Consider the following 14,196-nt stretch of genomic DNA (forward strand, 5'->3'; position numbering starts at 1 on the left):
TGTTAGGTATAGGTAGAAGAAGAAGGGTTGGGTTTTGTACCCTGCCTTTCACTTACAATCACCTTCCCCTCCCCACAACAGACACCCTGTTGAGGTGGGGGGGCTGAGAGAGCTCTTGACAGAAACTGCTCTTTTTCAAGGACAGCTGTGCCAGAGCTTGTGACTGACCCAAGGTCACATCAGCAGGTGCAAGTGGAGGAGTGGGGAATCAGACCCGGTTCTCCCAGATTAGACTTGACAAGAAGCCCTGACCTGGATGGCCCAGAAGGGAAGTATGGTCAGCCCTGGTTAGTACTTGGATGAAGACCACCAAGGAAGCCCAGGGTCACTACACAGAGGCAGGCAATGGCAAAGCCCTCTTTCCTTGAAAACCCCAAGGAATTGCCACATGTTGGGTGTGACTTGATAGCCCTTATCGCCAATACTCCCTCTAAGCTGTGGAGTCCTGTGAGCAAAAATTCTACTTTGTGAGCTTCTGGCATTAAAGTTCTGAGCAAGTGATTTGGCTACTGCATAAATCAGTTTGCTCTGGAGCCATCCTTCCTGAGTGAAGACAAAAATATGTGAGCTGGAGGCTTAGAGGGAACACTGCTTTCCACCACCACATGACAAGGGTCTGTTTCGCATGCATTGCAAATACTTAGAAAGGTGCAGCTGCACTGCAATACACTTTCTTAAAAGAGAAGAGGAGGAGATTGGATTCATATCCCGCCCTTCACTACCCGAAGGTGTCTCAGAGCGGCTTACAAACTCCTTTCCCTTTCCCCTCCCCACAACAGATACCCTGTGAGGTGGGTGGGGCTGAGAGAGCTCTTGACAGAAACTGCTCTTTTTCAAGGACAGCTGTGCCAGAGCTTGTGACTGACCCAATGTCACATCAGCAGGTGCAAGTGGAGGAGTGGGGAATCAAACCCGGTTCTCCCAGATTAGAGTCCGCGCACTTAACCACGACACCAAACTGGCATCAGCCACAAATGCCCTTCCACAGCACTGTGCTGCAGGAACTGACAAGCACCAGGGCAGCTGTGCCCATTGCAACGGGACCCTTTTGCCACTAAAGGAGACACTGTGCTCTCACCCTGGCACCAGGCCCTTTCAGCTCAAGCCTATGCGCCAATGTACAGCAGAGCAGCAAGAGCAAATCGTAAGGCTGAGTCATTTTATTCATTTAAAATATTACTGCGCTGCCTTTCCACCCAAATAGGGTCCCCCAAGGCAGCAATCAAGAAACATTAAAACATTTCTCAGCCCCGAAAGCATTTGAAACACATACATGACAATGCAATAAAAGCATATAAACACATCTCACCAATGGCCATGGAAGAAGGCCAATAACAATTAAGGCCAACAACAAGCCCAGATAGAACAAAATAGTCGACACCCACTGGAAGGCAGCAACAGAGGTTGACAGATAAATAGCCATGTTGTGTTAGCTGTTGTAGATTTTCCGGGTTGTAGGGCCATGGTCTTGGCATTGTAGGACCTGTCATTTCGCCAGTAGCTGTGACTGGCATCCTCAGATGTATAACAGAGGATGCCAGTCACAGCTACTGGCGAAACGTCAGGTCCTACGATGCCAAGACCACAGCCATCAAACCCGGAAAATATACAACAGCCAAAACTCCTCCAACATCTAGTTACTACAAGAAGCTCTACACATGCTCTGAGGAACCTGTTACAGCCTAGGTAACGTATACTTAGATGAGCAGATCAACTGTATTGCTGTTTATGTGAAAGTCTGCAGGCTGTGTTATTGCATGCCTGTGTTATTGCATGCCTGAGAGCCAGTTTGGTGTAGTGGTTAAGTGCGCGGACTCTAATCTGGGAGAACCCGGTTTGAGTCCCCACTCCTCCACTTGCACCTGGCTGGATGGCCTTGGGCAAGCCGTAGCTCTGATAAGGAGCTGTTCTTGAAAAAGAGCAGTTTCTGTCAAGAGCTCTCTCAGCCCCACCCACCTCACAGGGTGTCTTTTGTGGGGAGGGGAAGGGAAAGGAGTTTGTAAGCCGCTCTGAGACACCTTTCGGTAGTAGGGAGCGGGAAAGGTATCCAATCTCTTCTTCTCTTCTTCTTTCTCCGGGTGCCACCCATCTAGCCTCAGGTGGCAGGGACACCCGAAGCAGGGCATAAGCAACTCACGTGGAAACAAGCTCCACTGCAGTCAATTGGCTCCAGATAACAGAGTAATCCCTATGCCCTACCTCTCCCGCTTACTAAATCAGGACTACAGAAGAACATTTACAGTAATGCGTTGGGATGTACTCCCATCTGCAGTCCTGGAAGGAAAATTCAATAAAACTTCTTATGAAGAAAGGATGTGTCCCTGTTGTGCAGATGGTATTGAGTCTATAGAACACGTAATATGAGATTGCAAGGCATATAACAACATCCACAAATCTCTTCCTTTCTCTAAGACACTTCCTCTTTCTCGTAGGCAAAGAATCTGCCTTTTAAGAAGTTTTCTATCAGATAGGTGAGCAGAAGTTACTCATCAAGTGGCTAGGTTTGGATGGCTTGGGTAAAAATTAGAAAAACTATAGTAGCTCAAAAAGAGAATTAAGATTTAGTTTTATTAATTTTAATTATTATGGTTTTTATGGAGTTTTTTCCTTTTTAAAAACCTGCTTTTAAAATTCTGCTTCTATTTTAATATCATATGTATCATTTATGTTGCAAGATATGCCATCGGTGTACAATGTGCTGGTCAATGACTGTGAATAAAACTCACTACTACACTGCAGTCGATCCATGTTAACACTTAAGGTGCTGAAGGCAAAAAGAAAAAACAGGTTGGCAAGGCTTTGCTTGTACACTGTGCATTACGACTAAGAGGTCCTGCCGCATACTTTACAGAACTCTTTGCCTGCATTTACAGAATTCCCGATTGGACAGGAAGGCGCGATGACGTAACAACGTAGCCCGGCGGAGCCAACAGGACGTGAGCCAGAACTGCGGTCGTCACACAAGCCGCGCACCACAAAGATCTCACCTAAAGGAGTCGCTGCGAGAAGGCCTGCACTAAGAGACATCAGGAAAAAGCAGAAGAAAGCCGAGAAGGGAAGCAGCAACAAGCCCTGCTGTCTGGGGTGCCAGTAGGCAGTCACTTCCCCTGAATATTGTGGCCCTAGATAGAAAGTAACTTAATCATGTAAACCGCTCAGAGCCTTCGGGGTTGAGTGGTCTAGAAATTGAACGTTTAAATTAAATTAAATTAAATTAAAGAAATGTGCTTGAGGTGCCAGAGTTACACTTCTGTGGTTTGAACTTACCCAAAGCCGCGCTGGCGACTCTTAACATTTCTACAGTGTTCAGAGCCAGAGGCCTTTGCTTAGCCTTCTCCTTTCTGCTCACAGATTCTACCTACAACACAGAAAAAGATCCTCAAGTAAGCAAGGATGATGTTTTAGGGGTATGAAGAAGGAAGGAAGTGCTGCATGCTTCCCCTCTTTAAGAGAGATGAAACTGACATGCATTGAGGGGGCTGCAAGAGAAAAAACACTCAGAAGTAGGAGACAGGAGTGGTACAGTGGAACCCTAAGGACATTTCCCTGGGAGTAAGCCCAGCTGAACAGAGTTTAGTAGGATTCTGAGCAGATCTGTTTAGGATTGCTCTTGTCAGTTTCGCCAGAGCCCACACTTTGCCTTCAAGGGCTTGGAGATTGGCTTAAGGATCTTCCTGAAACATGTGAACTGGATATAGTTATCTGCTTCTGTATACTCAGGAAACTGGATGGAATCCAAAGACCTTCTTGAAGTAGACAGGGTGCACCCAGCAGGCTTTGTTATAACTTATTTTGCTTTAAACACAGCAAACCGCCACATGCCATATTGATTTCAGCTAATTACTACTTGCATTAATTGCTTATGATTCTTAATTTTGTGGTGTTTACAAGCATACTGTTTAAAAGAAAAGAGTTACTGCTGCGCTCCGAAAGCACACCTGCCGTGTTCTTTTCACACATACCATTAATCCTCTCCAAAGCTGAGAGCACAGAAATTAGTTCTGCTCGTTTGCTTCATGAGCCGGTGGTGCACAGCGCTGGCTGGTTCCACGTTGGTCACATTGCGAAAAGCCCCAGCCCCCCATCTCCACCCACAGTTCTGCATCTCTTTAAAACCTAGCTTTTTTTTAGCCTCAAGAAGAAGGAGAAGAAGAAGAGCTGGTTTTTATACCCTGCTTTTCTCTGCCCTAAGGCATCTCAAAGCGGCTTACAGTCACCTTCTCTTCCTCGCCCCACATCAGGCACCTTGTGAGGTAGGTGGGGCTGAGGAAGTTATGAGAGTGTTGTGACTGGCCCAAGGTCACCCAGCTGGCTTCAAGTGGAGGAGAAGTGGGGAATCAAACCCGGTTCTCCAGATTAGAGTCAGCCACTCTTAACCACAACACCATGCTGGATCTCAAGGCAACAAGCCAGTTCTATGCTATTTAATCTTCACCAGCATCACCTGGAATGGTAATAACAGAGGCAGGCAGCCTGCCTGAAGGAAGCAGAGAAGGGCGAGACCAAAGGCTGAAAGTAGAATCTCTAGCCTGGTGAATGGGCAAGATGGGTGAGTGGGCCAAGACCTGACTTGCTCTTCATGGAGAAGAATGGCTGCAATTTCTGTTTTAATGTGCGCTGGGGTGAAATTTTTACCTGTGAGCTTGGAACAGACTGCTTGGATGAAGCTCCAGCTGAAAGCCCTCCCTTCCGCTTTCACTTGCCATTCACAGGGCAAGAAAGTATTATGAGGATTCTGGGTTCAAGAAGCACCCGGGCACTTTTCTCAGTGTGCCTGGATCTGACTCAGGTGGGAATCTCCTCCCCAAAGAATGTTTGGATTAAGCGGCCATTGGCTTTGCATTCCCGGGAGCCTCTTTGGGACTCCATTTTTGGTTGAAAACTCCAAGATAAAAACGCCAAAAAACAGACCAATGAACAGAGACAGGAAGAAAAGGCCACCTATGTTTGGTCTCACTACATCTAGAACAGGAAGAAGAAAAAGCCTGCACTCTTAGTTCAAAATATTAAAGTGCCATGAAAGAACAGTAAAATATTAACAACTGTAGTTTGGCATAACTTAATATATTTATATCTTACAATATTTGTGCTAGTTACGAACTGTAATAAAGATTTCTGTTCTGTTCCTAATTAAGTACGTGGAACAGGACTGCTTCCACAAACTTTCTGACATATCTTACAATATCATAGGACAAGGTGTTGTATACAGGATCTACTTATCTTTGGCAAAGTTGTGGACTCATGTGTCTTCAAGGTCATATCCATGGATTCAAACAACAGGGGTTTTAAAGACAGGACTCTATCCATGTAAATAATTTTGTATTCTTACCTTGGCTTCCTTTGCTACCTTTGTTATATTCAGGAACATCTGAGCAATCTCTCTGTCAAATACCCGCACTCTGTCCCACTCCAGAGTCAGACAACTTTCTTTTTCATGGTTAACCTGCCGGGGTGGGGGGGAGAATACAAAGAAGTTAATATCTTCAGTTCCTCTTTAATAATTGATAGGTCAGGTAGTCCGATGGAATCATTGTGACTGCATATTGATATTGTGGAATTCTGCCACTGGCATAACACTAGCATGTCAAACAGCTGAGAATGATTGCAGATGGTAGGAAGTTTCTGAAAAATACACTTTTGTTGACCAATCAGAGAACAGAACACTGGACACTATAAGTGTTCCTTCTAATCTGAGGTAAGGCAAGCATCATGATTGTCAGGGGATTCCTCACTAGTAGGCAGGGCATTTCTTCAAAGTCCTGTCTTCATGGGAGAAGGTCACCCCTCCTTCCACAGTGAAGGTAAACAGATTGGGAAGGAGGGAAGGATTCCATAACTCATACTGCAGAAACCAATCACAAACTGAAAGAAAAGTGGTTAACAATTTATAGTGGGGAAAATTTAGCTAATGAAGACTGAAATAGAAGGACAACAGGGTGCCAGCTATTGGAACAGAATGTTCATGCCCTCAATTCCCTACCCTTGAAAGCACACGGCAGGGCCAGATGTGATCCTTGCCTAAAAACGGAAGGAACGCTACAGGGAGCCAGTTTGGTGTAGTGGTTAAAAGTGGCAGACTCTAATCTGGAGAACCAGGTTTGATTCCCCACTTCTTCACTTGCAGCTGCTGGATGACCTTGGGCAAGCCACAGTTCTGTCAGAGCTGTTGTCTCAAGAGCAGTTCCCTGAGCTCTCTCACTCAGCCCCACCAACCTCACAGGGTGTCTGTTGTGTGGAGAGGAAGGGAAGGAGATTGTAAGCTGTTCTGAGACTCTGAGTGAAGGGTGGGGTATAAATCTAATCTACTCCTCCCCCCTGTTATATCTATTTATTTATTTGTTTGGATTTATTCGTTTGGAGCCACGGCCGGGCTCAGGGCAGGTAACAACAGTATAAAAATACAACACAGTTAAAACCACGCATATGGCAGCATCCTGACTGACACTATGTCCATCAGCAGTAACCCATCTGGGCAGGACTCCTTGGCCGTCCAACACGCCTTAGTAATTTATTAAATAACCTGCTGGAGTAACCTGTGGCCAAATGCCACATCATTTGAGTCAAGGAGACACACTGTATATTGATGGGAAAATGCTGGTTGATGATGTCCATGTCGCTGCTTTACAGGTCTCTTCCAACTGCTGATGGCTGCTGAAGCAGCCGTTCCTCTAACAGATGTGACGTGATGTCCACAGGCCGTTGTTTGCCTGTGCCAAATGAGTGAATGTAATAGTATTAGCCACCGGTTCAATGATGACTTAATCATACATAGGACGGAGGGCTACATATAGAGAGTCTAATTTTATGATCTGGACAGCCCAGGCTAGCCCAGTCTCAGCAGATCTTGGAAACTAAGCAGGGTCAGCCCTGAAGAGTACTTGGATTGGAGACCACCAAGGAAGTCCAGGGTTGCCACGCAGAGGCAAGCAATGGCTAACCACCTCTGTCAGTCTCCTGCCTTGAAAACCCTATGGGGTCACTGTAAGTTGGCTGTGACAGGGTAGCAAAACAACAACAAAATCTTCTGGTTCTATTTATGAAAATTTTAAGAGCTCTATGAATGTCCAAGTGTATGCCACTCCTCCTCCTAAAAACGTAGAGGTGGAGGGCAAAAAAGAGGGTCAACAGAGTTCCTGAGTGTGATGGAATGGGATATCCTCCTTTGGCAGGATCTGTCTGCTGACCTGTTTTGTCTCTGTGAAATATGCACAGAACAGGATGCCCAGACAAGGCTCCCAGTCTGGATGATCAACAGGATCACATGATCACCAAGAGGAAAGAATATCTTCAGTGTCAGGTACTTCAGGACGTACTTGCTGCAGGAGCACTGGGGGAGGAGCAGTGAGCCCCTGAAACACTGTCTGAATATTCCAAAGTGGGAGATTGTGCATGGACGTAAGAGGGATGTTTCTCTTGGAAAGTGCTTCATGAGGGATGTTAAGTATGCAAAATTTCACCCTGTGTGCTCATTCTAGTCTCCATCTCATCCAGTTGGCAACATCAAATGGCTGTGTTAAGAGTACTGGCACTGGGCATTCTGTACTTACTATTTTGACCCGCCATATTCCTGTCCTCAGTTGCACAGTGGCTGCACTGTACAGACCTGCTACTCTCTTATAGTTACAGACCTGCTACTCTCTTATAGTTACAGACCTGCTACTCTCTTATAGTTACAGACCTGCTACTCTCTTATAGTTACAGACCTGCTACTCTCTTATAGTTACAGACCTGCTACTCTCTTATAGTTACAGACCTGCTACTCTCTTATACTTACAAGGAATTTCATTACACATTTCATTGTTGGTTGTGCTTTTTCCCCACTGTGTAAATCTGCCTTGTTTTTTGTTGACTCTCTTATAGTTAAGCATCTGACAGACAAACTGAAGTACATTCGATCCATTTTTCAGGCTAGAAACCGGTGACACCTTCTGAAACTTGGATTGAAAATCCCTTTATCATCAGTAAAGCTACTGTACAGATCAGATATCCTGTGGGACAAGAAAGGGGGCTATAACTCACTTTGGCTTGCAATACCCAGTAGGTCTCAGGCTTGAATGACTGGATTTTATCATGCCGTTCTACACAAAAGCCCAGCGTTGGGGTCTGGCAAGGCCCAAAGGATATTAGTGAGCTGTCCAAATTGCCGTATTTCCCTTGGAAGTATTTCGTCTGAAACCTAAAAGAAACAAGATTATTAGATAAATGATTAGGGACAGTGGTCTACACTTACACATTTAGCTTACTGAAACGAAGATCGTACACCATGTAATTTTTTTATCACTTCATGTGTCATGTTAAGACTTACGTTTTGCTTCACTTGTGTTTTTAGATTTCTGACTGGTTCTCTAACCCTAATCCCATTGTATTGTTTACTGAATACCCCATCCTGTTAACTGCATTGACTCTGCTCAATCCTCCTTAAATCCAAGTGAGACAGGTGGACTATAAATGATGTAAATTAAAAAAACAAACCACTATATTATATAAATGTCATGATCCATCCTTGCTTACCATAAATTGATCTGAAAATACTGATCGTTGTATATGGAATTTGATTATTAATAAGAAATTGACCAATCCTATAATTGGCTTCTGCAGGACGCTTCCCAGAGGTTGGCCTTATCAATAGTTACTACATAAGGGGACATGGCTCAGTGGCAGAGCACCTGTTTGCCATGCAGAAGGTCCCACGTTTAATCCCCTGCACCTCCAGTTAAAAGGATCAGGTAGAATGTGTTGTGAAAGACCTCTCTACTTCAGAACTTAGTGAGCTGCTGCCAGTGTGAGTAGACAATACCAACCTTGATGGGCCAGTGGTCTGATTCACTATAAGCGGCTTCGTGTGTTCAGAAGAATGCCAGAGACTAAGCATGCTAGGATGCTAGAGTTTCAGAAAAAAATGGAAACGCTCTCAGCCCACGTGAACCCGCCAACGCACTTAAATCCTGGCACCCATTTGCTCTGCAACCCATCGCCACAGAGGTTATGGTCAGTGGGAATACAAGCATGGCACCAGGCCTTTGGAACTCCTTGCCTTGTGAGGTTCAGGTGCCCCCCTCTTTGTCAGCCTTCAGAAGCCAGGTCAAGGCACAGCTATTTCAGCATGCCAGTTTTGGTTTTAGTTGGCCGCCTTCAGCGCCCTATCTAAGGTGTGGGATAAAAGTTTTAATAAATAAATGGAAAGTGTCATTATTGCTTGATGCTCCTGCAGACTTCCTCTGCCATAAATCTCTGAGACCCAATTTATGATGGCATGAGAGGTCTATCTCAGTGGAAGAACCTCTGCTCTGCATGCAGAAGGTCCCAGGTCCAGTCCCCGGCAACTCCAGTTAAAAAGGACCAGGCAGAAGAAGAGGAGATTGGATTTATACCCCACCCTTCACTACCCAAAGGTGTCTCAGAGCGGCTTACAAACTCCTTTCCCTTCCCCTCCCCACAACAGACACCCTGTGAGGTAGGTAGGGCTGAGAGAGCTCGACAGAAACTGCTCTTTTTCAAGAACAGCTGTGCCAGAATTATGGCTTGCCCAAGGTCATCCAGCCAGGTGCAAGTGGAGGAGTGGGGAATCAAACCCAGTTCTCCCAGATTAGAGTCCGCGCACTTAACCACTACACCAAACTGGCTCATGTGAAAGACCTCGAGACCCTAGAGAGCTGCTGCCACTCTAAGTAGACAAGACCAACCTTGATGGTCTGACTCAATATAAGGTCACATGATGTGTATCATGTGATAAAGTCTCCTATCCTGGAATCATACATCATATGAAGCTGCTTATCCCACTGGCCCATGAAGATAATTTTTGTCTAGTCTGTCTGGCAGCTGCTCTCCAGAAGAAAAAGGTCTTTCCTTTCCAATAGATCCAGTAAGCAAAGATGAGAGGGACTGGACCTGAGGCCTTCTCCATGCAAAGTGTCTGCTCTGCCACAAAGCTACCTCATCCTGCCAGGTGGCATCATCAGGCCACATCTGCCTTCATTCCTCCAGGAAAATTCCATTGACACATTTGCAGGTGCAAAACTCACCATGTGATGGCCTCGGCTCCCTTAATGATTTCTGTTAAGTGGTCATAACTATGTGTGATGCTATTCCCCACGGCAAGTACAGAATGCAGACCAGCGCGCAACCCGGACCAAGGAAAGGCACACCAGGGTAGAAAAATCATTTGAGTGGCCTAGAAGGGCCACGCAGATACCTTGTAAATGCACAGCCAATTCTCAGATCCAGCTCCTGACGGGCATCCACCGACAGAGCCTCGTTGTGGTTGGGCTCTCCCAAGTTGTTCATGGCATTGCAAATATCCGTGTCAGTAATGGAGCTAAACTTAGCTCTGTATACAGACCGTTCGTTGACACGGGGCTTATTCATTACAGGGACGGTGGCATCTAGAACCTAAGAAGAAACCAACATATATGCTGTTTAGTCAAACAGATCACCCCCCGCCACCAATCAAGTGTCCTAGGAATATCACCTGCACAAGCCTCAGAGAAATGGGTGGGACCTGCTCAACAGCACTCTTGCAAATCTCTCATTATTTTCAAGAGTTCTTAACGGACTGCATATACAGAACATGGAGGCTCCTTGCTTTTGTTGTGAAAAATTACACAGCTTGCCTTGGCTATGCTAAACCCATGTGTTTAAAATTTTGTTCTTCTCACTTATATATCCTTGTCATGAGCTGATGCAGCGTGGCTAAGAGGCAGGGATACAAATCAGGAAGTCCCAGGTTCAAATCACAATTCTGCCATGGGCATAAAATTCAAACCACCACTTCAGTTTTTCAGTGGTGATCAGCAGGACCTTAACCATCCCAGCTACCTTTAGTTCAACCATTCCAGCTACCTTTAGTTCAACCATTCCAGCTACCTTTAGTTCAGCCAACAGGTAATGTATAAATACCTATAAAATGCAAAATCAACAAGACATAATTTGCAGCACGAAAAACATGCAGACCTATCCTATGCACCTTATCCCTACAGTTCTAGGGTGTACTCCCAGGTAAGTGTGAACAGGATTGTAGCCAGGGGATATAAGTAAACTTTAATATAGATACAGGCAATGTATAGCTTGCGGAGTACATTTAGCTGCAATGCATAGTTGTAAGTGATTACAGACTCTGCAGGAAATCGAAGATCTAGTCCTCAAGGTTAAAGAGCCAAGCTTTAAAATATGCTGACAAAAATATTTAATGATCATGGAAGGAAAAAAGTTTAAATTCATCATTTTCCTCACTCTGTTTGTGATGTAAAAGCCTCTACATCAGGATACATCAAATGTAAAGGAAAAAAGATAAAAGAGATTACACAGTAGCACCAGTGTGTTCCCACCAACATTGTCATCAACAAAATATGGATGTTGGTTATATTCTAATTTGATATCATTAACATTCATATTTTATTGCAGGAATCATACCTCAAAGCAGATGTTTTCACCTTCCTTGTCACAATCTAGCCACAGAACAATGTAGTCACAGCTTCTTCCCTCCACCTGAAATAAAACACACACATTCATTTGACTAAAAGGCAGCTATGGTACCCTTCTCTCTTTCAACTGGGTTTATCCTTTACAGCTTGGGGTTCCAGGTCAGATTTGGTTACATTTGTTACAGTAGGTTGGAAATGCAAAAGTTTTCCTTTCCTGAACCATGCGGGTAGGAAAAAAGGGGTGGGAAGGCGGGGGGAGGCCACATGAGAAAGATCTTCCACGGCATGTTCCTGTAATGACAAATGTGAATTATCATGTCTGAACGCAGCCTGTCTCTTGAGATGAAACATAAACATATCAGGATATTGCCCTGAAGGAGCTTGATCGTGGTTAAAGAGTCATAAAAATATGTTAGAAAGAAATGATCAAAGTGTTGATCAGCACATTTTCAAAGAGCAGTCTCACATAACTGCTTTTTCACCACTTGGAGGCTACACGGAAGTCATATTTTAGAATGCAGTCACAGATGCAGAGTGCTCTTACCAGTGCTGGGATTTGAATGATCCTGAAGAAAAGTGCAGAAGGGAAATGCAGAGACAGACAGAAACTCAGATAATCCATGAAAGGTAGAGCTAAACAACTACTGAACTTGGAATATAGGAAGCTACAATGCCTTGGCATTACATACAGTTCTCTCCCATTGCAATATGAAGGTTTTATATCAAAAGGGATTCAAAGCAATATTTTGGGACAAAAATGTCTTCATATGCTAGTGCTATCTGTGTTTCCCTTCTTCCTCTGTATTTTGCAGACTGTAAAAATGTCTTTATTAAATGACTTTTTCTTGCTAGTTATATGCTATAAAGTTAATTCTGCAAAAAATTAGATGAAAATGATAGAGACAAGCTTGCATGAAACACTTCTTGGCTAATCCTCCTGTAACTTTTTCTTGCTAGTTATATGCTATAAAGATGAAAATGATAGAGACATGCAAAAATGATATAAAAAACAAAAGAAGTTTGCATGAAGCACTTCTTGGTTAATCCTCCTGTTAGGAATATGAACAGAATTATTTTCTCCATATTATCAAAAGCATCCTACTGCTGTAGGCACACAGAGAATGCAAGCAGAAATTGAAGTTTGGGAAATTAAAAAAAACTAGAAAGAGGAAGAAGTGGAGGAGGAGGAAGAAGAGGAGGAGTAAAAGAGCAACCAGAGGCCTCCAGGCCTGGACCGCTACTGTGGTACAGGAGGACCGGCAGATCTGGGAACACTTTCTCTGCTCAGGCATGCAGCTCTGAGGGGAACAAGTAACTGTCTCAATGTAATCTGCCTTACAATGTTGTGAGGATGAAAACGGGGGAAGGGAGCCCTGACCTGGATAGCGCAGGTAAGCCTGATCTCGGAAGCTAAGGAGGGTTGACTGTGGTTAGTACTTGGATGGGAGACTTCCTTGGAATACCACATCAGGAGGACAGGGGCAGGCTTTATTCAGCAACCTTTATGAATATCCTCCAGGCCCCCAGTAGGGGTCAGTCACCAGAGGTAGCCATGACTTCCAGGTGGACACACACGTACATATGAAAACAAACAAACAAACAAACAAAACACCAGAGAAGGGAGAATCATGCATGCCTTGCCGAGGTCCTTGGTGGAAGGACGGGTTCAAATGGGATAGATCGATGACTTTTTTTAAAGACAAGTGTAACGATTGCTTTAAAATCCATCCAGAGAGCAAATACCTGTAAAAACTTCACCATGTTCAGTTTGGGATTAGCTTCTTTCTTTTCTGTAGGCGCTTTGCTAAAAAGTTCAGCTGGGTCTACTTTATCCCAGTTGTTGTATTTTCCTGGAGAAGGACAAGAGGATAAAAAGTTAAGTGGAACATTAATACGAACACGGCAAACTTCTAAGACCTTTGTAGCCTTCTGCTCCTGCTGGTCACTGTGCCATACAGATTCTTCAAGAGGTGCATAGCCGCATTCATCTGAAGATCCCAAGGCATGTAATCTGCAAGACCTGTCAGTGGTGGAAAGTGCCGTCAAGCTGCAGCCGATTTATGGCAACCCTGTAGGGTTTTCAAGGCAAGAGACAAACAGAGGTGGTCCGCCATTGCCTGCTTCACCTTGGGCTTTCTTGGTGGTCTCCCATCCAAGTCCTAACCAGGGCTGATCCTGCTTAACTTCTGAGATCTGATGAGATCAGGCTAGCCTGAGCCATCCAGGGCAGGGCAAGGCCTGTTACATTCCCTGAAATGCTTTGATAACCTTTTTTGCCTCATATTCCAATTATTAAATATTGTTCTGCTGCTCTGGCCTACAAAACACCCTTCCTAGTATCCTGGCCACACTAACCTCCTTGAACTCCATAAATAGCAGTGATGAACTGACTAACTTTAACCTGAACAACTGCAGTGACTTAGAAGGTACCTGTGTGATAGCAACATCCTATGCAGGTTCAGCAAGACACAGACATCCAGCTATACCTTAAGCCGTGCCATCAAATTATACCAATTAATTGCATATGTAGTCATGTCTGTAAAATTCTTCTTTTTTCAAATTTCAGGTTTTAAAGACATTTTGAAATAGTTTGGCAAGGAGTTGGAAACAAAGAGCAAGTGGGGTGATGGAACACCGAGGAACGGTGGTGACTGGGGAAGGCATAAGAAGTTATGAAGATGCACTTCCTGGCTAGTGGAAACATTGAATGGCACAACTCTGGCTTCTGACTGGTGGAGGACTTCAATGCAGTCCTAATAATTGTGTGGCTGAAATC

The 14,196-nt window shown here is 44.5% G+C and overlaps 1 protein-coding gene across 1 annotated transcript in view; it reads right to left on the minus strand.

Annotated features, from left to right (window-relative positions):
* The window catches only part of TOP3B (topoisomerase (DNA) III beta), a 29,804-nt gene that overhangs the window by 13,164 nt on the left and 2,444 nt on the right, over positions 1-14,196 (minus strand). Inside the window, exons 4-9 of the mRNA XM_015409292.1 lie at positions 13,164-13,270; positions 11,410-11,484; positions 10,193-10,389; positions 8,020-8,176; positions 5,330-5,443; positions 3,268-3,358 (exon numbers count right to left, since the gene is read on the minus strand). Coding sequence (XP_015264778.1) covers positions 3,268-3,358; positions 5,330-5,443; positions 8,020-8,176; positions 10,193-10,389; positions 11,410-11,484; positions 13,164-13,270 — 741 coding nt within the window. The remainder of the gene's footprint in view (positions 1-3,267; positions 3,359-5,329; positions 5,444-8,019; positions 8,177-10,192; positions 10,390-11,409; positions 11,485-13,163; positions 13,271-14,196) is intronic.

The sequence above is a fragment of the Gekko japonicus genome, unplaced genomic scaffold (assembly GCF_001447785.1).
Source record: "Gekko japonicus isolate JY-2015 unplaced genomic scaffold, Gekko_japonicus_V1.1 scaffold508, whole genome shotgun sequence".
Classification (NCBI taxonomy): Eukaryota; Metazoa; Chordata; class Lepidosauria; order Squamata; family Gekkonidae; genus Gekko; species Gekko japonicus.